Source organism: Myxine glutinosa, chromosome 13 (assembly GCF_964187855.1).
Source record: "Myxine glutinosa chromosome 13, kmMyxGlut1.1, whole genome shotgun sequence".
NCBI classification, from domain to species: Eukaryota; Metazoa; Chordata; class Myxini; order Myxiniformes; family Myxinidae; genus Myxine; species Myxine glutinosa.
Window position 1 is genome coordinate 4,102,530 of NC_136273.1, and position 26,726 is coordinate 4,129,255.

Genomic DNA, 26,726 nt, shown 5'->3' on the forward strand with positions numbered 1-26,726 from the left:
CATGAGGATGCTTAACGTGGTGACAAGCTTGTCTTTCACAACCAGTTCCAGTTGTTCACCCATCATGGTAGTACAGGGTGTTCCAAAAAGACCTGGACAACTATGCTTGTTAATATATTTGGAACCACAAATTATACAATGATACCCTTTGGTATAATTGTGGTGTACCAGCAGATGCTAACGAGCTGCATACGCCACGTAACTTTCATTACTGCTCGTTGTACCTTCATTGAATAGGATAGAGCGTGTATGTCTGGAGTGGGCCACCAAAACGACTTTTTAAACATTTCACCAACTGATGAATACTTGTTCATTGCAGTCTCTTCCAAAGTTTCTCACTTCACTCTAGCATAGCCATCTAACAACAAAGACAACACTTTACCTTTGCAATTGATATATAAGTAGTTGTCTGAGGCTCTGCCTACCATATCTAAAAACACTTTGAGTGTCATCAGAACTGTTTTATCCAGTAAATGTTCCGGTATAGTCTTTAATCTTACTGTATACATACATGTGGTCATTCTTTATATGATTTGAATATTGTTGTCTATTATCCCAATCCTCACACTCGTTGTGACAGAGGTCTCGGATTTGGTTTCTCAGGGCTGCACATTCTTGGTCAAACTCTGCACGAACCACAGCAACAGCTGTTGAGATGGCAGCTTCTTTTTCATCTTCAACTTTAGCAGCAAGTTCTGAAATTGCAGCCGAAGCTGTTCTAAATCTTCCACACTGGCAATGAGGAAATGTGGATATAATGTCTGTTATATGCGAAACCATACTGACTACCTGATGTACTAAATCTGACTGCCTGATGGTGCGTAGGCGAGATAGGGGGCACCTCCGGGACACGAAGGTGATCCCGGGGGAGGAGGCTATTTCACAGCACCACTTGGTTGTCAGCGACATAAGGGTGAAAGGTGCGAGGAGAGCTCGGCGGGTGAAGTACCAACCGAGAATGAAGGTGTGGAGGTTGAAAGAGGTGACAGTAAGGGGGGCATTAAAAGAGAGGCTGAGTAGGGTCGAGGATGATGTGGTTGAGCTTGAAAGTGGTTGGATGTCAATGAAAGATAGTCTGTTGGGAGCCGTTGGTGAGGTATGTGGATGGACAAAAGGACCACCGAGGCACTCGGAAACATGGTGGTGGGATGATGAAGTTGGAAAGAGGATTGACGAGAAGAGGAAGAAGTTCAAGGAGTGGCAGAAGGCGAAGAGTACGGGAGCAGAAAAAGCAGAGCATGAAAGTTATAAGGCAGCCAAGAAGGCTGCAAAGAAAGAGGTAGCAAAGGCGCAGGAGGCATGCAGGAAATGTTCGGAGAACGCTTGGATTCGGAAGAGGGTCAGAGAGCGGTATTCAGGATTGCAAAGCAGATAGCGAAAGAGAGGTGTGATGTGATGGGGGTGAGTTGCTTGAAGGATGAAGTGGGACAAATCATTGTGGACCCAGATGGAATTAAAGGAAGATGGAAAAGATATATGGAAATGCTGTTGAATTCAGAGAATAAATGGGATGGCAACACAGAGAGTAAACCAGTTTTAGGACCGGCCGAGAAGATAACTGAGAAGGAAGTTGAGGAAGCGATAAAAGCAATAAAATAAAATAAAAACCACCTTTAGAGGCCATTTTTCCCCGCAAGCGGGGGTTGGCCTTTTTCTGGAACCGTGGTAGTTGTTGTTTTTCGGTCCCCTTTTTGAAGCAATGTTTTACGGCCGGATGCCCTTCCTGACGCCAACCCTTTTTGCCGCCTTTAACGACAAGCAGGGAATTACCAGTGAACTGGTACTCAATTAGCCGACCTCGGAAGGATGACAGGCTGAGTCAACCCCCCAGCGATAAAAGCAATGAAGAGTAGAAAAGCGGGAGGGCCGATGGGAGTTGTGGGAGATATGTTGAAGGCAGCAGGAAGTTGGGGTGTAAAGAGAATGACAGAGATCTATAATCTGGTGGTGAAAGAAGGCCGCATTTCAGTGGATTGGGAACTGAGTACCCTCGTCCCTCCATACAAGGGGAAAGGTGACCCTCTGGAGTGTGGCTTGTACCGAGCGATAAAGTTATTGGAGCATGGAATGAAGGTATTGGAAAGGGTGTTGGAGAGGAGGATAAGGAAGAAAGTGAAGATCGACGAAATGCAGTTTGGATTTATGCCAGGAAGAGGAACGACAGACGTGCTCTTTATTGTGAGGCAGTTGCAGGAGAAGTACATGGAGAAGAGGAAGAAGTTGTTTCTTGGGTTTGTTGATCTGGAGAAAGCATTCGATAGGGTTCCACGCGAAGTATTGGCATGGGCATTGAGGAAGTTAGAAGTGGAGGAATGGTTGATCAGAGTAGTGATGGCAATGTACAAAAGAGCGTGCACAGCTGTAAGGACGAAGGACGGGAACAGTCGTGAGTTTGAGGTGAATGTGGGAGTGCATCAGGGGTCGGTACTAAGTCCACGACTATTTGTAGCTGTGATGGAGGTGCTGGCTCAGAATGTAAAGGAGGGTTTACCGTGGGAGTTGTTGTATGCAGATGATCTGGTGTTCATTGCGGAAAGTATGGATGGACTGAAGGAAAAGATGAACAAGTGGAAGGAATGTATGGAGACAAAAGGTCTGAAGGTGAATATAGGAAAGACGAAGGTGATGGCAAGTGGTAAAGCATGTGGTGAGGTGGAAAGAACTGGGAAGTGGCCATGTGCTGTGTGCAGGAAGGGTGTCAGAGTGAACTCCATTCAATGTACAATGTGCGCTGAGTGGGTTCATCAAAAATGTAGTGGTCTGAGAGGGTCATTAACCAGTGTGGCAGCTACGTTCAAATGTAAGGTGTGCACAGAGGGAGCTGCAGATGGAGGAAATGTTGAGTTGGATCTTGGAGACGGCGTGAAGCTGGAAGGTGTGAAAACATTTTGCTACCTCGGAGACATGCTGAATGGAGAAGGTGGATCAGACTCGGCAACGGTTGCTGGAGTGAGATGTGCATGGAAGAAGTTTCGGGAACTGAGTGGTGTGCTGATGAGGAGGGGAGTGTCGTTGAAGCTGAAGGGAAAGGTGTATGCTGCATGTGTGAGAAGTGTTATGATTTATGGGAGCGAGACATGTGTCATGAATGTAGAGCAGCAACGAAGGCTGGAAAGGGTGGAAATGCGAATGGTTCGGTGGATGTGCGGAGTATCGTTGAGAGAGAGAGGAAGACAAATGATGAATTGCGAAAGATGATGGGAATAGAGCCTGTGATTGATGCTGTGAAGAGGAACACGTTGAGATGGTTTGGTCATGTGTTGAGGAAGGATGAAAGTGACTGGTTGAGAAGAGTGATGGAAATGAATGTAGAAGGAAGTAGAGGATGGGGAAGACCGAGAAAGACTTGGTTAAAGATGGTGGAAGAAGAAATGCGGGCAAGGGGGTTACCAAGGAGAGATGCAGAAAATAGTGCAATATGGAGAAGATTGTCATGGGGACCGCAAGGCTAACCCCCGCTCTAGCAGGGAAAATGGCCTCAAAATGCATGTTGTTGTTGTTGTGTTGTTGTTATATGCGAAATCAGGTGAAAGTACGTACAATAGTGATACAAGTGTAGATTACAGCAGAGGAAAAAATATAATGAAAATGTTGCGGCGACATTTCCTCTTGACTGTAACAGAGGTGCACAAACGTGTTTGAAGGAAACCGAAAACCATGACAGGTGCAGGGTAGATAACCGCCAAATTCAAGGAAATTCAACTAATCAAAATCAGAGTCTCTATTTTAAATTGCCCGTAACAACAAAGCATGGTACCTCATTCAAAAAGTTCCTAGAAATTCCAACGATCCCATAGAAGAGTCCATGACAACACATCACATACAAGATCCAAACCTCTGACTGTCCTCGAAGGAAGGCTGGCTTGTTGCTGAAGCAAAATTGTGTGGCGGCAAAAACCTCTGGCCCATCTGTGCACAAATGGTCAATGTTCAGTCGCTGTCTCTCAAGACACTCCTGAAACTTTGTAGAATGAATTTCCTCAGAAGACGAAGCTCTGGCCTTGGTCACAGCGCTAATGTGATGCCTCAGAGACAGTTTCTCAGGAGTCAAATTGGAGTTTATTCCACCAGCATTCAGTCAAGCCTTGACTAGCTGTGCCGTCATTACGCACACAGGCGTACTCATCTCTCAAGTAGTGCCACCGACAGATTACATCATACAAATACCAACGCGATAAAACATAGTCGCGACAACTATTATTCCCTTCCCTTTTTTACAACTCATTCTTAATGATTGTGCCTTATACTTCTCCTGTACTTCTATTTTATGTTTTTTGAAAATATCTTGTGCATTACTTTCTGCATGTAGAATATTTTATTCGAGTTTGCTTTTTAAGTGCACCCACACTAGCATTGCTGCAAAACTTGTGACAAGGTGCGTTGTCACCCTTTATGCGTGATGGTGTCATCTCATGACCCTTTTCCCTGTAAATCTTATTTAAACTATTTAAACTGTAATGAGTAATATTGATGCATCGTTTAAGTACATTATTTGCTTTGCCACACAATAATGAAAAGGATACCATTAATGCCAGCTGATCTGCATGGCAGGACATCAAGATCAAGAATATGGGCTCATGGGCGAGCTTGGGAAAGGCACCAGCAACATCGGCCTCTGGTATGTCAAGGACATCGAGCAATAGCTTTGAACAGTTCCGACGTGCTGCCAAGGAGAAGGAGGAACGTGAACGTGCACTCAAAGTTTCAGAGGAACAACAGCGTCGCCACCAACAAATGCAAGCAGAGCGAGAGCGCCAACGGCAGCAGGAGCGTCTCAGGTATTTGAAAGCAGACTTGGTTTTATGGTGAGCTTCAAGAAAAGGATTTTATATTGATGCTCGATTATAAAGCCATTAACACACGTTACTTGTAAAAGTGTACCTTTTGTTAGCCGATATGACGGATGAGCAGTAATATCTTTATTGTGTCTGTACAATCTTGGCACATCGTATTAGGGAGCGAGAAGAAGGGGAAGTGTTGGAGAGAACTCAGCGGGCCCAAGAGGATGCCAGGAGAAGACAGGAGCAGCAGCGTCAAGAGCAAGTTGCAGCCGCAGCCTCCCAACAGGCTGCTGTTACACAGCAGCAGCAGCAGCAGCAGCAACAGCAGCAGCAACAGCAGCAGCAGCAACAACAACAACAGCAACAACAACAGCAGCAACAGCAGCAACAGCAGCAGCAACATCACCAACAAGTTGCAGCAGCAACCTCCTTAGCAGCTCGAGAGCGCGAGCTGGCAAGGAAGAGGGAGCAGGAGAGACGCCGTAGAGAGGCGGTGAGGGTTTCTTTCCTCCATTCTTTCTTCTTCTTTCTTGTCAACCAATTCCTGCATTGCATTGAGCATAGTATTTTAGTTGAGGCCATATTTAGGATTTTGTAAAGGTTTCTTCCGACAATTTATATATGATCTTTAAAGGGAATTATTCTCGATCGGGTGATATTTTATAACCATCCCTCTCCACTTCATCCCCTTTATTCTCTTTAATGCTGTTTTCAGCTTTCTTGGCAAGAACAAAAGGTTTCCTTGCAATTGGTCATTTTGCTCTTGCTGATGAAGACAATTCAGTATGAAACTTTGTTGGCCAAAATCCATGTGACTATTGCATACATTTGGGGTGGTCCATGGTTATGCCTTTTGGAATTGCTCATCATCTTCCAACCACTCTAACCCCTCCTCCTCCCACCCCACCTTAATTTGGTGATCCATTATGTTTTGGGGTCAAAGGTTGGCATTTCCAATTTATTGGTCATTTCCATTATTGTTATGTCATGCAGAGCCATTAATGGATGTACATGCATGTAGTGGACAAAAACATTGGAAACACCAATGTGAAGTCACTTAATTGTGACTTAAGGTGGCACGTTGGGCCACCACGTGCGCCCAGTACGGCCTGTATGCACCGTGGCATAGAGTCCACCAGCATCTGGAGTTCTGCAGGAGGGATGCGGCGCCATTCTTTCATGAGAAAGTCAATCAACTGACTTGTTTGATGGAGGAGGAAAACGCTGACTTAGGCAACGTTCCAGAATATCCTATAAATGCTCAATTGGGTTCAGATCTGGTGACTGAGAAGGCCATGACATATGGATAGCATCAGTGTCATGCTCATCAAACCACTGTGCAATCACACGTGCTCTATGGATGGGGGCATTAGAGGTTCTCTTGCAGCCATGCTTTCCATAATTATGGGCAATCAGGCCTGTGCAGCATTTTTATACATGACCCAAAGCATTCTGGGATACAACAACAAACAACATGCATTTTAAAGGCCATTTTCCCTGCTAGAGCGGGGGTTAGCCTTGCGGTCCCCATGACAATCTTCTCCATTTTGCCCTATTTTCTGCATCTCTCCTTGTTAACCCCCTTGCCCGCATTTCTTCTTCCACCATCTTTAGCCAAGTCTTTCTCGGTCTTCCCCATCCTCTGCTTCCTTCTACATTCATTTCCATCACTCTTCTCAACCAGTCACTTTCATCCTTCCTCAACACATGACCAAACCATCTCAACCTGTTCCTCTTCACAGCATCAATCACAGGCTCTATTCCTATCATCTTTCGCAATTCATCTGGGATGAATTCTACAATTCTGGGATGTTAGTTGCTTAATTAACACATGAGCCACATCTGTGTGGAAGCAGTTGCTTGTTGTCCCTCATTTATCCAGGTGTTTTCTTTTTTTATTTTGTCCACTACCAGTACATACGTAAATACATTATACATGCATGCATACATACATACATACATACATACATACTATACATACTATACATACTATACATGCATTACATACTGTACATTCTATACATACTGTACATACATACATAATACTGGACATGCATGCATGCATTGCGTACATGCATACATTGTGTACATGCATACATACATACACTACATCGCCAAAAGTATGTGGACACCCGAACATCACACCTACATGTACTCGTCGAACATCTCATTCCAAAATCATGGGCATTAATATGGAGTTGGTCATCCCTTTGCTGCTATAACAGCATCCACTCTTCTGGGAAGGCTTTCCACTAGATGTTGGAACATCGCTACGGGGATTTGCTTCCATTCAGCCACAAGAGCATTGGTGAGGTCGGGCATTGATGTTGGGCGATTAGGCCTGGCTCGCAGTCAGTGTTCCAATTCATCCCAAAGGTGTTCGATGGGGTTGAGGTCAGGGCTCTGTGCAGGCCAGTCACGTTCTTCCACACCGATCTCGACAAACCATTTCTGTATGGACCTCGCTTTGTGCACGGGGGCATTGTCATGCTGAAACAGGAAAGGGCCTTCCCCAAACTGTTGCCACAAAGTTGGAAGCACACAATCGTCTAGAATGTCATTGTATGCTGTAGTGTTAAGATTTCCCTTCACTGCAACTAAGGGGCCGAGCCCGAACCATGAAAAACAGCCCCAGACCATTATTCCTCCTCCACCAAACTTTACTGTTAGCACTATGCATTCTGGCAGGTAGCGTTCTCCTGGCATCTGCCAAACCCAGATTCATCCGTCGGAATGCCAGATGGTGAAGCGTGATTCATCACTCCAGAGAACGCATTTCCACTGCTCCAGAGTCCAATGGTGGCGAGCTTTACACCACTCCAGCCGACACTTAGCATGGCGCATGGTGATCTGAGGCTTGTGTGCGGCTGCTCAGCCATGGAAACCCATTTCATGAAGTTCCCGACGAACAGTTTTTGTGTTGACGTTGCTTCCAGAGGCAGTTTGGAACTCGGTAGTGAGTGTTGCAACAAAGGACAGACGATTTTTATGCGCTATGCGCTCCAGCACTCAGCGGTCCCGTTCTGTGAGCTTGTGTGGCCTACCACTTTGCGGCTGGACTGTTGTTGCTCCTAGATGTTTCCACTTCACAATAACAGCACTTACAGTTGACCGGGGAAGCTCTAGCAGAGCAGAAATTTGACGAACTGACTTGTTGGAAAGGTGGCATCCTATGACAGTGCCACGTTGAAAGTGACTGAGCTCTTCAGTACGACCCATTCTACTGCTAATATTTGTCTATGGAGATTGCATGGCTGTGTGCTTGGGTATATATATACCTGTCAGCAATGGGGGTGGCTGAAACAGCCGAATCCACTAATTATAAGTGGTGTCCGCATACTTTTGGCATGTAGTGTACATGCATTGCATACATACATACATACATACATACTGTACAGACATACATACTGTATATACATACATAGTCGTGTCTACCGTGTAGTGAAGACCTCAGGGCGACAGATGACCAAACAAGCTTTAACTCCGAGGCATATACCCAACTATGGTGGTACCTTTTGCACGCGCGGGGGTGGTGGGGAGTAGCGAGGTCCTTACATGTACCGACAGACGCTACTGTGGTTTATTCCGCAAACCCACGAACGAATAAACGTACAAGACAATAAATTGAAAATGTAACAAATATTGGTTTAATGAAAATAAATGCCAGGATAACAAAGAAATGTTCAGTAAAATCGAATTCCTATATTGAGGGACCCTCCACACGGACTTGTATAAAACACAAGGGGATGATGAAAGCAAAAATAAATGTGTAGTGTGGTGCGTTGGCTGATACTCCACCTGGCGTCCTTGACCGGACTTGGAACCGCCGTGCGGGAACTGCACAAGATGGTGCGCAGTCGTGCCCAGTGCAGCCACCGACGCACAGAGCAACGGCCAAACTCTCTCCTCCTCCGATTGTCCCATGCTCCCAAAGCTCAGATGTTTCTCTCAGGCGTGCATGGCACGAAGCGCAGCTGTCACAAAGCCAGCACCAAAGAGAGGGAAAATATGCGGCCGCTTCCACCAACGCCCCAGGGCAGAGAAAGAGAATGCAAATGCGTCCGCCTGCGACCAAAGCCAGGACCAAGAGAGAAAATGGCGGTACTTTTCCTTTTTTACTCCTCGGTCTCGGACGTTCTCTCTGACGTCACACTCGTGCCAATCATCAAGCGCCACCCGCTCACCCCATCGTTCTTTCACCAATCTGTCTTCACGGCCACTCTTCTGGCGCCCATCGAGATGATTCGGCTAGGTGGTGTAGTCGCGTTTGGGTATCATCGGCGATTACGCTATTTTAATTGCGTGCCAATCGCATGGTTGGTGGCTGAGTGTGCTTTATAAGAACGAAGGGAAACGCCACAAGGGCAATTTACACACTGGGAATTTTATCCATATGCCCTAACTATTTAGCATAGCTCCACCCCTCGCATGGAGATGCATAACGCTTACACGTACATCCAGTCCTAACTATAATACATGAAGGTTTCTTCTTCGCGACATTCGAAGCACACTACTTTATACAATTCTACCTCGACATACATACATACATACATACATACATACATACATACTGTACATACATACATACTCTCGATGCATACATGTATATTGAGGTCAGACCCCATTACTCTAGTGGGTACCAGGAAGCATTACCTTTTTTTTCGTATGCAAGATCGAGGCTCGTGTAAGAGCTAACATTAATCACAAAAAAACAAACGGACACATAAAAAACATATAATAATGGGAGCGGGAGACAAGATGGGAAGAGAGAGTGAAGCACACAAGTACAACAGTAGAGAACAGGGACATCATGAGATCTGTGGGAGGGAGAGAGCTTGGGGGGAGGAGGCATGGGAAGGGGGTGGGAGGGTGGGAGAGGTATAAAACGCATGGACACTGCCAGGACTTCCAGAAAAGAGGTCGGTATTTCAAAAAAGTGGATCTGGGGTGAAATTAATGGGGGTAGAAAAGACAAGGTTATGGATGGGGGAAGATAAGAGATGGTGGTGAACAGCTGTTTTAAAGACCTGGAGGGAGGAGAGGGATTGAAGAGAGTGAGGGGGTTTGTTCCAGAGGCGGGAGAAAAGAGGAATGAAGGTGAGCAGAGAGTCTTGATTTTGGCAGTTTAACCATAAGAGGGTTGCTGGCAGATCTTGTGCGACCTGTAGGAATATTTGGGGGACAGAGCCCAGACAACAGAGCACTTGAATTTCAAATTGAAGTAATCCACCCCAGAATGCTCGGCACACATGCGCAGAACCCGAGCTTGCGGGGGAGGTGGGGTGAGCAGGGAGGGGAGATTGACGACTGTGGACTTTCCACCAGCTTTGCCAGGTTTGCTTGACTCCACTCAGTTGGTTGTTACGGTTGCATTGAGGCCTCCCCCCCTCCCTTCCACCTTCACCCTAGTCAAACCAGACCAACCACACGACGATAACTATAACAATATGATTGGTGGCTTTGCATGTTTGCATGCAAGGTACTCCAGAAATAGCAGAGGAATAACACATGAGAGAAAATATCGCTTCATGTTCATTGTTCGAGGTGGCAAGGGAGATTGTGCCACCAATTATATTTACCTCCACCACCTTAGGTGGACAGAGGTTAAGTTTTCACCCGTCTGTCTCTGTTTTCTGTGCACAGATTCGGATGGATTATGGTGGACTGGTTGGGTGTTTGACAAGGACAAATTGATTAGATTTTGGTGAAGATCTGGATGGATGAATTTTTTGGGGATTTTTCAAGTGATTCTACACTATTGAGAGATAGGGCTAAAAACAACACATAGCATTTAATTTACTTAAATACTTCAAATCAAGATTGAATGTTGTCCTGTCCACAGCTGGTTACCACCGAGACGGATGAGCCGAACCAGCTTTAACTCCCGAGGCGATCTCCAGTTATAGATGGTCTGACACGTGGGACTGAAGAACCACAAAAGGCTTATTCTCACAAAACACGGGTTTATTCCGAAACCCCACCAATAACGACACAACAAAAACATAACAATAATTATTGACAATAAAATAAGGCGTGGAATGAGAATAAATAAAAGAAGTGCTGAGGTGAAAATGCTACGGAGAGGATCCTCCACACAGACACAAACACACACAGGGTGAGGTAAGAAAATAAAAGACATGCTCCTTCGCTCAGCTGGACCAAATTGATCATGTGGTAAGTCAGCAGCCGTAACAGGCCGAAGCTACACAGGCGGGAAGCCCGGCAAAATGGCGGCAACGTCGAACGTTGACCCCTCGTGGAGGCGAGTGGCATAGACGGCTCTCTTTCTCTCCGGTCTCTCAAAGTTCCAAAATCCTTTTCTTTGTGTGATCAACGAGATCCTCCTCCTGGAGAAGGACAGCACAGCCTTCAGCACACCAGCGACAGTAGCACACCTCCACACGGTCACACTACCAAAATATACTCTCAGAGACTCTCAAACCTTCTTTCTGCCCCACGTTGCTTCGCGTGTTCCTTGTCCGTGTTCCTTGTCTTCGCGTGTTCCATAACCTTGTCTTTCAATCCTGACAAATCTCACACTCTTACGATGTCTCTCCGAAAAGACCGACTGGACAACCCTCCCATCCACTTTCTGAATAATCCTCTCCAAGAAGTTCTGTCACTCAAGCTTTTGGGTCTCACTATCTGCCATGATCTTTCCTGGGAAAACCACATTTCAAATCTGGCCTCCAAAGCCAGTCGCCGACTGGGCATCCTCCGTCGTGCGAAGTCCTTCCTTGGCACACCTGAGCTCCTCACCACATACAAGGCTTTCATCCGCAGCTCAATGGAATACTGCTCTCCCCTCTGGGCTGGTGCTCCTGCCTCACACCTAGCTCGTCTTCACGCTGTTGAAACCAAAGCATTCAGAATCATTGGAATCTCCCGCGATGAAGCTAACTCCAAGGGCCTCTCACTCACTCACCGCAGGCAGGTTGGTGGTCTTTCCATCTTCTACCGACTCCTCTCTGGCCTTGCCCCCCCAGCTCTCTCTGGGCTCTGTCCCGCAAATATTCCTACAGGTCGCACAAGATCTGCCTGCAACCCTCTTATGGTCAAACTGCCAAAATCAAGACTCTCTGCTCACCTTCACTCCTTCATTCCTCTTTTCTCCCGCCTCTGGAACAAACTCCCTCACTCTCTTCAATCCCACTCCACCCTCCAGGTCTTTAAAACAGCTGTTCACCACCATCTCTTATCTTCCCCCATCCAAAACCTTGATCTTTTCTACCCCTGCTAATTTCACCCCAATTCCACTTTTTTGAAATACCAACTTCTGTCCTGGAAGTCATTGGTGTCGTTGTGTTTTATACTTCTCCCTCCACCCCCCCCCCTTCCCATGCCTCCTCCCCCCAAGCCCTCTCCCTTCCACACATCTCCCTGCTCTCAAATGTTGTGTTTGTGTGCTTCACCTTCTCTCCCCATCTTGTTTTCCGCTCCCGCTTTTTATATATTTTGTTTGTCTGGTTGATTTGTTTGTGAAGTAAATGTTAGCTCTTTCACGAGCCTCGATCTTGTATACAAAAAAATATATAAAGTGTGAGGTTGTCCGTAAAACGATGACCTTTTATTTTTTTTATTTTGCAGATTGCTATTGTCATCATTCCGTGTACATAAATAACCATTTTAACTGTGCATAAAATGTTCTATGGTTTGTTGATTGTGATGCCATCGTTTCTAGTTCCCTTTATCCCTTACACACATTCTTGTGATGAATCAGCCGATTTATGTCATATACGGATGTGCGGTGTGCAGATGGCGGGTACCATTGACATGAATCTGCAAAGTGACATCATGGCGAGCTTTGAAGAAAACTTGTTCTGACGGTGTCCAAGGCCCTGCCAGGCCAACACGTCTCCATGAGTGAAACCACCACTGTTCCAACTTTTTTGTTGCTGTTGTTCTCAAAAGAAATGTGTTCCACCTCATGTACATTTCCTGCACGTTCCGTTTCTTCTTCCATGTTTGGTTAATTTTGTGATGGGAGTTTTGTTTTTTCCCTTCTTCCTCATGATCTTTGGATTTCCCAAAAGCAGTTCCATCACCTATTCGACCCTATAGCTGCTTTGATACCCCAATTCCACCCTGATATTAATCACTAAGCGAACTGTTGCACAGTTGGTGCCACTAGTTATAAGGAATAATAACTAGAGGCGAATCAATTTTATGGTTGTAAAATGCGGTCAGGCGCACAGCCGCGGCGTTGGGAATCCCGTGTGATTTGCTTGCGCGTTTGTTCATCACTGCCTGGTAGCACGATTTTTTTCCCCCTCTTTTCCCTAAAACCAGACACTTTGGATTTCTGAAAGCAATTTTGTACTCTCGTAGACACCCACTTTGATTTTTTTTTTCAGCTTTCAGGCGAATTCTGGTTATCTTTGGTCATCTTCGTGGGTTTATTGAAATTCAAGCACGTTTTTGGGTGGGTTGGTGAAAAGGAAAATGGTTTAAGTACCTGAAAATGGATAATTTTATGCTAGCCTGCACCCCAACTGATTGGTTGGTGAGCCTTGTAAATAAATACATAAGTAGTTACGTTATTTGATAAAGGAGTTGTAATTATCGGCATGGCGACCTCCCTTAGCTTTTAGAATACCCACCTAATTTGTTCTTTGCGAGCAAGCTAACAAATGAAAAGGTGGTGGTGGTGGAAATCCCTACCTCTCCCCCTTCTTTTTTTCCTTGTCCATTGTGTTGCTGCTGCTACTGATCCCGGTATTAACTTTTTGGAGTGGGATTGTGCAGAATTGTTTATCGGCGATAATTAAATGCGCCATTCGCGGATGGTTCCCTTCGAAAGGCGTCCCGTGTGGACAAAAATTTTCGCAATCACTTCGAGGCACCTCCCCCTCGCCCCCCCCCCAACCCCCCCACCACGGATTTTGTACACGCTTTTCAAATTGCATGTCTTTGTATGGAGATAATGATGGAGTATTACCACGTTTATTTTGTTTACTCAGATAAACGCCGGCCCTCCGTGTGCCGCCTTTCTGTGTTCATTGCCATAAGGATGCTTGGGCAGGTCGTGTCTGCGCTTAGTGTTTATATTATATTTTATCTACGGTATCGACGACTATCGGGTTTTTTCATGACTTATGGTTCCCTCCCTTCCCCTTCTTAATTTTTGTCACTTTTGCACATCAATCTTCACGTGCTCACAGAGGGCGGCTGAGGTAGGGGTGCTGGACTCTCACCTTAGCTCCGCGTTACGTCCATCGCCACATTACTATGTAATTGGTGTTGCAGCTGCGCTGGAGCTACGCGAGGGTGTAGGTGGTCCTCAAAGCGAGTTGGTGTGGATCGTCATGGCGTCTGCATCGTCGGGTCCATCTAGGATGTGTTTTTTAAGATTTGGATTTATCGACTTGCCATGGCCTGTAGGTCCGTGTCCCAACTAACTCCAACGTTGTCATTTCTACATTTGGCAAACTTTCTTGTGCTGCGCGTGCATCGTTCTCTTGGGTGCGGGTCCCAATGAGAATGTTTGGGGCAGAGGGTTGTTAAGTTATTGTGCACACCTGTACGATTGGAGGACCAAAGCGACGGGTGTGGTGGTTCGGTGCCGAGTATCTCGGCGGCTGTAGATTTTAGGGACCGGGGGCAGGATCGCTTTGCTGAACGTTGGGAGCGAGTGCGTTGGAGACATTCACCTTTATTACAGCCTTGTCGTGTCACATGATTATTAACCATACATTTTAGTGCTTCCTTTTTACCATTTCTTTTTTAAAGTACTGTATTCATAACTGGGTTTTACCAAAGACATTGAGCATTGCATGGGCAAATGGACTTGAGATGCCGACCGGGCGGGGTTCATTTAATGTTTTATTTGAATTTATATGGCCGAGATTTTTAATGTTAATTTTAATCGCCCGTCTTTTTGGAAATCTATTTTTGTTGCATTGTTTTTGCCGTTCAAATGCTGTTATACGGAAAGTCATTGCCTCTGTTTTGTGATTTATACTAATTGTTTTGTGTTCTTTTTATTTTATTTTTTTCACTATGAGACATGCTCATAAATTCTACAATATTGCCCACGTGGCTCAGAAAATGCTGCTTTGTGCCCCTTTTTGAAGACCAATTCTCCCTTGCTGCACCTGCTATCGTCGTCCCGGCGTGGCACTCGCAACTCCCACTCGGTATGGACACGGAAGTTTTTTAAAGATCCTAACAGCAACAACCGACTCGGTGGTTTATGCTCATCCTAGACTCTTGTCTTTGTCCATGTCACGTTTTCCTTCGGTGATACAGTGAAAGGTCTGCTATTTTTGTGTACAGTTAAAAATTCCATTCATGTCAGCCAACATCTCTGTGATAACATGGAGTCGGGCGTGTGACAGATTTAGCCATATGTAATTTATTGCGAAAACTGATTAGCTTCTGTAAATTAAAATTCTAGGCTGTCAGATCTGTATTCCGTACTTGTACTTGGGAAGGGTGGAGGGAGGGGAAGTGACGTTTGAAAGGTAATTTTCTGTGTTCCGCTTTGATGGAGTTGTCTTAACAATGTGAAAACTTATTTTTGTCATCGAGGACGATTGATGTGTCCAAGTCCACCAGCCGCTCATGTCGAAGGTTCAGCTCGTGTAGGTCATTTGTTGGGTGGTGAAGCGTTGTGTGGAGGGACTTTGAAAGGGGGAATATAAGAAAACCCTTTGTGACGATACAAATTGTACATTCACGTTTAATCGAAGCACCCACCGCTTTAAACGGCAATCCTTAGCTTCTAAATCGCACATAACACAAGCTCTGGAATCGATACACTTTATGTACAATGGTGGTGACAGGCTGCAACGCACGTGTCGTTTTGCCCTTTGACCTTCCACCCTGCCATATCCGCCTCGCGAAATCAAACCCTCAGTTAGCAATTTTATACCTGCATCAATAAATATTTACTTCAACAAGTTTGTGTTTTATTCCACGCAATAAAAAAAAGAGTACAATCTACACAATTCCCAGCAAAGGTCAGTAAACAGTTTCTCATGTCCATCAGGTTCAGCAAAGTGGTTGTTGTAGTGATGACAGAACTAAGTTTTTTTTTTTAGCAAAGTGGTTGTTGTAGTGGCAGCAGAAGAGGCTTTGAGTACCTGGTGAACAACGCAGTGATCCTTTAAATCCCATTTTTATTTATTAACTGCCCCCCGCCCCACCAGCAGTCGATATGTCTGCACATTTTGATGATATTGAGGCAGATTGAGGATGACATGGACCAGGTTGACCCTTGTCAGAGTAAACAGGTGGATTGAATGGGGAATTGAAAAGGAAGGTGCAAGAAAGAATGTACTTGGCAAGAATGAGGGAGAGCGGGGCAAACCTGTGGTCGTATCGCCAGCTGTCAGTGCTCAGGAAACGAATATCACCAGGTAACCACTGAGGAAATATTTAAAAGTCACATTTCCCTTTCCATCACTGCCATCGCACACCAAGCAAGACGCAACAGAGCATTTGAGATTATTCCACATGAACTCACACACCACAGTTAAGAGGTAAACGTAAACTTTGTGAATCGAGTGGCTCTTCCGCCCAGGTGCTCCCATATTGACCATGCTCACGGAGTCACTGGTTATGGCTTTTCCCATTTTGAAAGGTTTTTTTAATGCGGATGTTTTGATGCTCTTCTCATCAATTGTCGGTGATTTCACCACTGCAGATTTTTCCTGTATTCTAATTTATTGGAATGCATTTATTGCTACCGTCTCTTGCAGGACCACAAATATGGGACGACATTTAAACATTGACACCTTGGAAATGTAAAAACAATGGCGGAGAATCTGTAAATTATTCCATAAAGCAGAAACCAAATTTTGCTTTGATGAAGGATGGGAACAGGTATTTCAGTTGTTGTGTGTGACATTGTGGTGGCTGCTCACACATATTCGTGAGATTGGACACGAGGGGATGTTCTGTTTAAGGACGATTCTTCGACTACGTGGACAGCCTTTACTTTACGCGTACCTTTGCCCTGGAACGAAGCCTCGGTGACCTCATTTTTGGAGCAGAGATTTGTCTGCACAGGCCCAGATCGATTTGAGAGCAAGACCGTCGATAATAATTATATATTGCACAACATTTTAATACAATTTAAGTTTTCCTGCCTCCGCGACTGCACCGGAGGCATTATGTTTTTGGGTCGGTTTTGTGTCTGTCGCTCCGTTTCAATTTGTTAACATGATAACTTGTGAACCACTGAAGAGATTTTTTTGCCAAACTTGGTATGAATGTATGTTATGATGCAATGATTAATTTATGAGATTTTGGGTTCAAAAGGTCGTAGGTCATTTGACCTTCAGCTTAAAGTAGCAGATTTTCGTTACCGTGACAACTTGTGAACCACTAAAGGGATTTTGACTAAACTTGGCATAACTATGGACTGCAACACAAAGATGAACTGATTAAATTTTGGGTTCAAAAGGTCAAGTGCCCTATAATTAAAGATATGTGACTGCTATAACTTATATACCACTCAAGAGATTTCAACTATACTTGACACACATGGATGTAATACAAGAATGAACTGATTCATTTTTAGATTAAAAAGGTCAAAAAGGTCATGCACCCTTTGAAAATAATTTTTCAGACCATAAGTCGAGTTAGAAGCGTCTGATGTTCTCTCTTCTACTCTCTCTCTCTACCTTTAATTTTTAATTTGATCTTCAATTGCGAACATATCAATGGGTTGACATCTACGTGGGCAGGCGTGTCCGTCGTGGGCAGGCGTGCCCGTCGTGGGCAGGCGTGCCCGTCGTGGGCAGGCGAGTCCGGCCTGGGCAGGCGAGTCCGGCCTGGGCAGGCATGTCCATCAACGCATTCACGTCAAATTCTACTTTCCCGTTCAAACTTCATTTGTATCTGTCATGTAAAATTGGCCTTTTGAAAGCTTTGCAGTCTTATCTGGAAGGTAGAAATACTTCCAATAATAATGTTCTTGGAATGTATTATCGGATCGACCCTCTTCTATCAACAGTCAGGTTGAATTAGGTAACTCGGAAACGAGCAGATGACTGCTCAGCTGTTATAATGTCACCCTCAAACTCGGCACACCCATGGGTGATGGTGGATCTGAGGAGAAACGACAGTGACAAAGGTTTCAAATCAGCAGAACAACAATTAAGTAGAACGGCACTCTTCGACGTCACCTGATATGCCCCCGCCCACATTATTACATCATTACAATACCTGTTCCAAGTTTTATTTAAATCCATTCAGCTGTTCTCAGGTTATCTCATTTCTACCTGACATGATCTCTGACCTTTGGCCTCTTGACCCCAAAATGTAATCAGTTCATGTTTCCATCATTATACATACCTGCACCAAGTTTGAATTAGATTCCTTTAGCCGTTCTAAAGTTAGAGACCTAATACAGACTTTGACCTTTGACCTCTTGACCCAAAAATCTAATCAGTTCATCTTTACATCATTCTACATAAGTGTACCAAATTTGGTCAGAATGCCATCACTGGTTCACAAGTTATCGCAGTAACAGGATTTTTACCGCACATGACTTCTGACCTTTGGCCTTTGACCGCCTGACCCCAAAATCTGATCAGTTCATCTTTACCTCATTATATATACCTGGACCAAGTTTGACTAAGACCCCTTCAGCCATTCTCAAGTTATCACGGTAACGAAAACCTATCATGGACAGCCGGACGGACAACCTGAAAACATCGTGCTTCCAGCGACTTTGTCAGCGGAGGCATAAAAAAGGAAAGGATGAATAATTAATCTACCTTCCATTAGCAGATACCAGCATGCCTTATCCTACCTTTCCTTATATTAGGGGTTATGCCACTCATTACAAATATCTACTTGTATCCTACAATTAACATTGACCTTTAATACTGCATAACACTTTCTATCATACAATATAATTGCACAATTTTCCCTAAGATTGTGGATGTGGAAAGGATACCGATTCGTTTGTTCGACTGCTTTTGAACCATCTAATCCGGGTTCCATTTATTTTTTGTATACAAACTGAAAGTTTGTGAAGAACTAGAATATAGAACGGATCTGGACCTAACAGGGGAGAGAAACATCAGCAGCAGGGTTTGAGGGAAAAACTAGAGGAAGGCATAGACAATTAGTGGGTGGGGAGGAGTAAAGGGATGAGAGGTAGACGAGGACACAGGATGTGGACAAGATGGATATGAAAGCAAGCTCTCAGGAAGGAAATACCGGAAATGTCGATAGAGGTGGGTTTGGGAGGTTTAAATGTGGTAGGAAAGATCATGGTTTTGGATTGGGGACAATCTGAGATGGTGATGAATATCTATCGTGAAGATCTGGAGGGAAGAATGAGATTGAAGAGAATGTGGAAGTTGGTTGCACATGCAGGAAAAAAGGAAGAATGAGTGGAGATGAGCAGTGATTCTGGATCTTGGGAGTTTTGCTGTAAGGGGGTTGATCATGGGCCCTGTATAAATCTGGATGGGATAAAGCAGGGAAAGAGCAGAGGGTGGAAGACCAGAAAGGGGGTGAAATATGATGAAGACCACCAACCTGTCTGAAATGTGGAAGTGATATGTCCACAGACTCAGCTTCATCCCCGGAGATTCCAATAATCTTGATGGCCTTGGTTTCCATGACGTCAAGATGAGGAAGGTGTGAGGCAGGGGAGCCATCCCAGAGGGGGGGAACACGACTACTTCATCAAGGTGCGGATGAAACCTTGCAGGAGTATAGGAGTTCAGGTGTGCCAAGGAAGGACTTCACGACGGAGGATGCCCAGTTGGCGACTGGCTTTGGAAGCCAGCTTTGGCATGTGGTTTGCCCAAGAAAGATAATGGCTGATAGTGAGACCCGGTGTGCACCCCAGTTTAGAATATGTACACCGTATCCCTGCGTGTCAGCAGCAGGAGAAGAGTAAGAGGCGACTAAAAGGGTTGACGTCAGGAAGGGCATCCGACCATAAAACATTGCCTCAAAAAGGGAACCATGACAGTTACAATTACATAAGGGCAGGTTACAGCCCGAAGTACCCCGTGGGGGACCCCACTCCCCCTCGTCAAATATCAAGGTGGGAAACCCGATCGAAGCAAGGGTGGAAATCACTCCATTTATGACGAAACGTCTGATGCCCCACGTGGAGATCGGTTTCTGAGGTTTGGGACATGGAATGTAGGGACAATGACAGGGAGATCAGGAGAAGTAGTGGAAGTATTGGTTAGAAGAAGACTGGACATATGTTGTGTGCAGGAGACGAGATGGAAGGGAAGTGGTGTGAGAATGGTGAAGGGTAGGCAGGGACAGAAATACAAGTTTGTGTGGCAAGGGTGCCCGGAAGGCGTGCATGGTGCTGGTGTCCTGTTTTCTGAGGAGTTTGTAGACAGTGTGGTGAGTGCGACTGGAGTGAGTGAAAGGTTGATGATGGTGAAAATGATGATTGGAAAGCTCTTGGTGAACGTCATCTCGGGATATGCTCCGCAGGTTGGTCGGAGCCATGAAGAGAAGGACAAGTTCTGCTGTGCAATAGAGAAGCTGATGGAAAACGTGAAAGATGAAGTTGTTGTGGTAGGAAGAGACCGAAATGGACATGTGGGAAGGAGTATGGACGGTTTTGAGGGAGTTCATGTGGGTTACGGATATGGTGTGAGAAATGGAGAAGGTGAAAGGATTTTTTTGCTGATGGAGTTGATTTTTATATTCAGTTCCAGAAAGAGGATAATAAGCTTGTTACATACATGTCAGGTGGGTCGACGACAACCGTTGACTACCTGATGGTGTGTAGGCGAGATTGGGGGCACCTCCGGGACACAAAGGTGATCCCGGGGGAGGAGGCTGTTTCACAGCAACACTTTGTTGTCTGTGACATAAGGGGGAAAGGTGCGAGGAGAGCTTGGTGGGTGAAGTACCAACCGAGAATGAAGGTGTGGAGGTTGAAAGAGGTGATGGTGAGGGAGGCATTAAAAGAGAGGCCGAGTATGGCAGAGGATGATGTGGTTGGGTTGAGCTTGAAAGTGGTTGGATGTCAATGAAAGATAGTCTGTTGGGAGCCGTTGGTGAGGTATGTGGATTGACAAAAGGACCACCGAGGCACTTGGAAACATGGTGGTGGGATGATGAAGTTGGAAAGAGGATTGACGAGAAGAGGAAGAAGTTCAAGGAGTGTCAGAAAGCGAAGGATACAGGGAAAGAAAAGGCAGAGCATGAAAGTTATAACGCTGCAAAGAAAGAGGCAGCAAAGGCGCAGGAGGCATGTAGGAAAATGTTCGGAGAACGCTTGGATTCGAAAGAGGGTCAGAGAGCGGTATTCAGGATTGCAAAGCAGATAGCGAAAGAGAGGTGTGATGTGATGAGGGTGAGTTGCTTGAAGGATGAAGTGGAACAAATCGTTGTGGACCCAGATGGAATTAGAGGAAGATGGAAGAGATATATGGAAATGCTGTTGAATGCAGAGAATGAATGGGATGGCAACATAGAGGGTAACCCAGTTTTAGGACCGGCAGAGAAGATAACTGAGAAGGAAGTTGAGGAAGCGATAAAAGTAATGAAGAGTATAAAAGCGGGAGGGCTGACGGGATTGTGGGAGATATGTTGAAGGCAGCGGGAAGTTGGGGTGTGAAGAGAATGACAGAGATCTGTAATCTGGTGGTGAAAGAAGGCCGCATTCTAGTGGATTGAGAACTGAGTACCCTCGTCCCTCTATACAAGGGGAAAGGTGACCCTCTGGACTGTGGCTCGTATCGAGCGATAAAGTTATTGGAGCATGGAATGAAGGTATTGGAAAGGGTGTTGGAGAGAAGGATAAGGAAGAAATTGAAGATCGACGATATGCACTTTGGATTTATGCCAGAAAGAGGAACGACAGACGCGCTTTTTATTGTAAGGCAGTTGCAGGAGAAGTGCATGGAGAAGAGGACGAAGTTGTTTCTTGGGTTTGTTGATCTGGAGAAAGCATTCGATAGGGTTCCACGCGAAGTAGTGACATGGGCATTGAGGAAGTTAGGAGTGGAGGAATGGTTGATCAGCGTAGTGATGGCAATGCACGAGAGAGCGCGCACAGCTCTAAGGACGAAGGACGGTAACAGTGGTGAGCTTGAGGTGAAGGTGGGAGTGCATCAGGGGTCGGTACTAAGTCCACTACTATTTGTAGCTGTGATGGAGGTGCTGGCTCGGAACGTAAAGGAGGGTTTACCATGGGAGTTGTATGCAGATGATCTGGTGTTGATTGGGGAGAGTATGGGTGGACTGAAGGAGAAGATGAACAAGTGGAAGGAATGTATGGAGGCAAAAGGTCAGAAGGTGAATATCGGAAAGACGAAGGTGATGGCAAGTGGTAAAGCATGTGGTGAGGTGGAAAGAACTGAGAAGTGGCCGTGTGCTGTGTGCAGGAAGGGTGTCGGAGAGAGCTCCATTCAATGTACAATGTGCACTGAGTGGGTTCATCAAAAATGTAGTGGTCTGAGAGGGTCATTAACCAGTGTGGCAGCTACATTCAAGTGTAAGGTGTGCATAGAGGGAGCTGCAGATGGAGGAAATGTTGAGTTGGATCTTGGAGACTGCGTGAACCTGGAAGGTGTGAAAACATTTTGCTACCTAGGAGACATGCTGAATGGAGAAGGTGGATCAGACTCGGCAACGGTTGCTCGAGTGAGATGTGCATGGAAGAAGTTGAGGATAGATGAAAGTGACTGGGTGAGAAGAGTGATGGAAATGAATGTAGAAGGAAGTAGAGGACGGGGAAGACCGAGAAAGACTTGGCTAAAGATGATCGAAGAAGAAATGCGGCAAGGGGGTTAACAAGGGGAGATGCAGAAAATAGGGCAAAATTGGGAAGATTGTCATGGGGACCGAAAGGCTAACCCCCGCTCTAGCAGGGAAAATGGCCTCAAAATGCCTGCCTACACACACACACACACACACACACACACACACACACACACACACACACACACACACACACACACACACACACACACACACACACACACACACACACACACACACACACACACGTCCCGCATATTCCAAGTGTGGGGATGTTAAACAAGATGTCCATTCACTGGTACCTTGGATGTAAAATCCAGGAGTGCTCTTAGGTGAAGAAAAGCAAGCAGGTCATTGCATGCCACTAGCAGGGCCAAATTTCTCGATTCTTTCCCTTGGGGTCCCGCATTGGCGGTAGAGTTACACACCAATAAATCATTTGAACCCATCACCAAGTGGGGCACAACACGTGAATGAACACACTATGATATCTCTGTCGCTGCTTTCATTTCAAATAGGTCTGCTTTGTCGTGTTGGCCATTTTCATGGTTGGACACAATAACTTAAGTCTTCCAGAAAGATCAACAAACGAGCTAACATAATTTAGCATGAGGTCTCAGGAAATCCTCAACACACATCGTTGAGATGGAAAGAAATACTATGATCTTCCACAAATCTCTACCAAACATGAGACGTCCACTTTCACGCTATTTTTAGCAAGAATTTTCATGTATAACACCCGTAGCGGAAGAACGCTTCACACGATTAGTGAGGCCTGAGTGTCACACCCGAACAGCCATCCATGAGTCGTGGGTGACTGCTCGACAGAGTCTGCAAGTCTGATGTCTGCTCCGACTCTTTTCTCGGCATCAGGAGCTCCCTCGAGTAATCCCGAGGCATCTGCATGCGGCAGGCAGTCCCGTTCGCTCGTTAGACTAGTCGCATCTGCCTTGAGCTCAATTGTCCAAAATGGCAAGCTCTGCTTTTGTCTCCTCCTTCGTCTCAAGAAAGTGATAATACCAAATGTGCCTATGCCCAGCACAGCTACAATGGCAACAGCAGCCACCGTGATCGACACTACTATCATGCTGGGCCGATCATTACCTCTCAATGGGTCTTCTTTCTGATTATCAATTTCTTGGCCACGTCCAAAACCAGGTTGTGTGACGACCTCTATTTTGCGTTTGAATCCAGCCGGGGGCGAGATATCCTGACCAGGTAGCATGGTACCTTGCGATGGGGTGGTTGTCGCTTTCCTGACGACTCCCGTGCTCACTTGCGATGACGATTCCAATGCATGTGAAACGCTCATTTGCTCCATTGTTGATATGCTTTGTGTGATTACTTGCAACGTGGGAATCTCGGTTTTCACAGTACTTGTAGTCCACGATTCTGTCAAAATTGATGTGGGATGTGCTGTTGACATTTCCACTGTTGGATGAAACTGAGCATGTCTGGTTGTTCCAGACAGTTCTCTGACCCGGCCTTCGATAGTTTGAGAAGTAGTTGATGATATATCTGACACAGAGGCCTCAAATCCATCAGTTTCGCTATCGAACACTCGTTCTGTTTCGACAGGAGCCATGTGGATTCCTTGACCAAGTGTAGTATGTGTAGCAAGGTTGCTCAAAAGACCATCTCTCAGTACTGTGGTACTGCTGGTATTCTTAATGGAAGTACCAAGGAACTTCTGATCAGCATTCAATTTAAAATCTGTGATCAAAATCTCCTTTGTGGCTGGCACTGCTGCCTCTCTGTCCATATCTGGGCCATGTGGCACTTTGACATTTGGTGAGGACAATGATTTAGACAAATCTGTTGGACATTGATTTAGTTGTCTACATCCACCAATGGTAAGAAGCAGCATTGTTGGTGTTGTCAAAGATTCTGTCATAGTTTTGAGAACAGGTTTGGTTGCAGATATTTCTGACGGAGTTTCCTTTGCTTGTTTGGACGGTGTCAATGTTGGTACTATTTTCAGCCTTGTGGTTGCAGTGGTCATGGCTAACTCCGCTTTTCCTGCTGTGGGCAGGGCCTCCTCCCACCTTCCTTCTTCAGTCAAGGCCGCACCTGCCGTCGGCCTTACCTCCTCGGTCAGGCTTGTCCCCAACTCTACCCTTCCCTCAGTGGTCGAGGCTGCTCCCACGTCTGCCACTCCCTCTGGAGTCTGGGCTGCACTTGTCTCCATTCTTCCCTTTGTGGTCGTACCTGCCCCCACCGAGGCTGTCCCCGCTTCCGTCCTTGGCACAGTTGTGGCAACCCCCATCTCCACCCTTCCATGTGTGGCCAGGGTCGCCTCCAATCTTCCTGCCACTCTTGGGCCCGTCCCTACCCTCTTCCTTCCTTCCTCTGTTCGGGCTACCCCCACATTCATTTCCTCAGCATTTGAGGCTGCCTCCTCCTTTATTGCAGCAGTCAAGGCCACACCCTCCATCACTCTTCCTGCAGCGGTAGTGGCTGTAGCCTTTGCCACCTTTCCCGCAGTGATTGTGGCAGATTCCACCTCCTTTCCCACCGTGGTGAGGCCCATGCCTTCCGCTACACTTCCTTCAGCGATTAGGGCTACCCCCTTAGTGGCCGGAGTTGCCCACACATTCCTTCCCGTTGCATTTAATGTCTTCTCCAACTCTGTCATTTTCACTCTTTCTGTTGTTGTCAATCTCACATCCATATTTACTTTTGAACTCGGTTGAGCTTTCTGTGCGTGGTTGTCTTGCATTGTGCTGGTTGCATGCTTCTGGACTGATATTGATAAGGCCATTGCTGTTGCCTTTCCTGTTGAAGTTTCAGTAGTTGCCCATTTTGCTGTCTCTGTTGCGATTCTTCCTTTCTCCATTTTGAATTTAGCTTTGAAGGGCGTAATTAACATTGTGGATAAACGTTGTACTTCACTCAGCATTGTTGCCCGAGCTCTTTCAACACCTTGACCAGTTCGATTGAAAACGTTGATCACACCAGGTTTTACGTTCGATTTGCCATTGGTTGGACCAAGGTTAGTGGTGTGTAAAATTTCACCTTCCCTCATTAATGGCGGCACTGTGGGTAAGTCCCATGCCGGAAATTGTTTGCCAGACTTCTTCTTCTTCTTCTTCATCCATTTTTTCGGTTCCATTCGTTGAGGGGTTTGCAGAGCTGCAGAATTGCTTGATGGTCTGATCCATGCAGGACAACATTCTTCTTTCGTACAGGGCATGGTGATCAAAGAACTTGGGAGGCGATAAAACCCAGGAAGACAGTGCTCACACCTTGGCCCAGTGGTGTTGCCTCCACAGTGGATACAAAATCCTGAAAAAGATGTTTAGAATGTTTAATGTCCACATCCTATTAAAAAAACGGTTACACCATTTACATAACACTCTGTGGCTCCAGTTCTACCACACATTCCAGTTGTTTGGTTTTATCGATTGTAACAGAGAAAATGATGATATCGGTGACATCTACACATCAGTGCGCTGTGTCAAATGTGAGCAAGTCTCCACTAGTTAATGCCCACGGCCTGGACAGCAGGATATCGGTCCTGCTGCTACCATGGCGGTGCTGCTGTGGTTTCAACCTTTCAAACGGAGCATGCTGACCAGCAACAAAAGAAAGGTGCGAAAAACAGGAAAGGAAAGGTCAAAGGGCTTTTTTTAAATTCACACCAGTGTCGGAAGGAAGCGACTCATTTTGACATTTTTAATATGAGAGAAGCCTGGAAAAGAACGAATCCCTTTGGAATCACCCTTCAGAATCACCCATTAGAACCTATAAGAATTACCCTTTAGATTTAACCTTTAGAATTACCCTTTAGAATCACACTTTAGAATTACCCTTTACAATCACACTTTAGAATTACACTTTCGAATCACACTTCAGAATTACCCTTTACAATCACACTTTAGAATCACACTTCAGAATTACCCTTTACAATCACACTTTAGATTTGCCCTTAACAATCACACTTTAGAATTACCCTTCAGAATCACACTTTAGAATTACCCTTCAGAATCACACTTTAGAATTACCCTTCAGAATCACACTTTAGAATTACCCTTCAGAATCACACTTTATAATTACACTTGAGAATCACACTTCAGAATTACCCTTTACAATCACACTTTAGAATTACCCTTCAGAATCACACTTTAGAATTACCCTTTACAATCACACTTTAGAATTACACTTTAGAATCACACTTTAGAATTACACTTTAGAATCACAATTTAGAATTACCCTTCAGAATCACACTTTAGAATCACA

General features: G+C 45.5%; 2 protein-coding genes across 4 annotated transcripts in view; one reads left to right on the forward strand and one right to left on the reverse strand.

The window, feature by feature from the left end:
• LOC137438516 (homeotic protein female sterile) overlaps positions 1-15,682 on the forward strand; it is a 169,480-nt gene extending 153,798 nt beyond the window's left edge. For all 3 annotated transcript variants that reach the window (XM_068133622.2, XM_068133624.2, XM_068133623.2), the window contains exons 22-24: positions 4,552-4,778; positions 4,956-5,274; positions 12,537-15,682. In XM_068133622.2, the coding sequence (XP_067989723.2) occupies positions 4,552-4,778; positions 4,956-5,274; positions 12,537-12,605 (615 nt within the window). In that variant the 3' untranslated portion in view covers positions 12,606-15,682. The remainder of the gene's footprint in view (positions 1-4,551; positions 4,779-4,955; positions 5,275-12,536) is intronic.
• LOC137438517 (uncharacterized) overlaps positions 15,313-26,726 on the reverse strand; it is a 170,326-nt gene continuing 158,912 nt past the window's right edge. Inside the window, exon 5 of the mRNA XM_078766957.1 lies at positions 15,313-25,772. Within this exon, the coding sequence (XP_078623083.1) occupies positions 23,245-25,772 (2,528 nt within the window). The 3' untranslated portion in view covers positions 15,313-23,244. The remainder of the gene's footprint in view (positions 25,773-26,726) is intronic.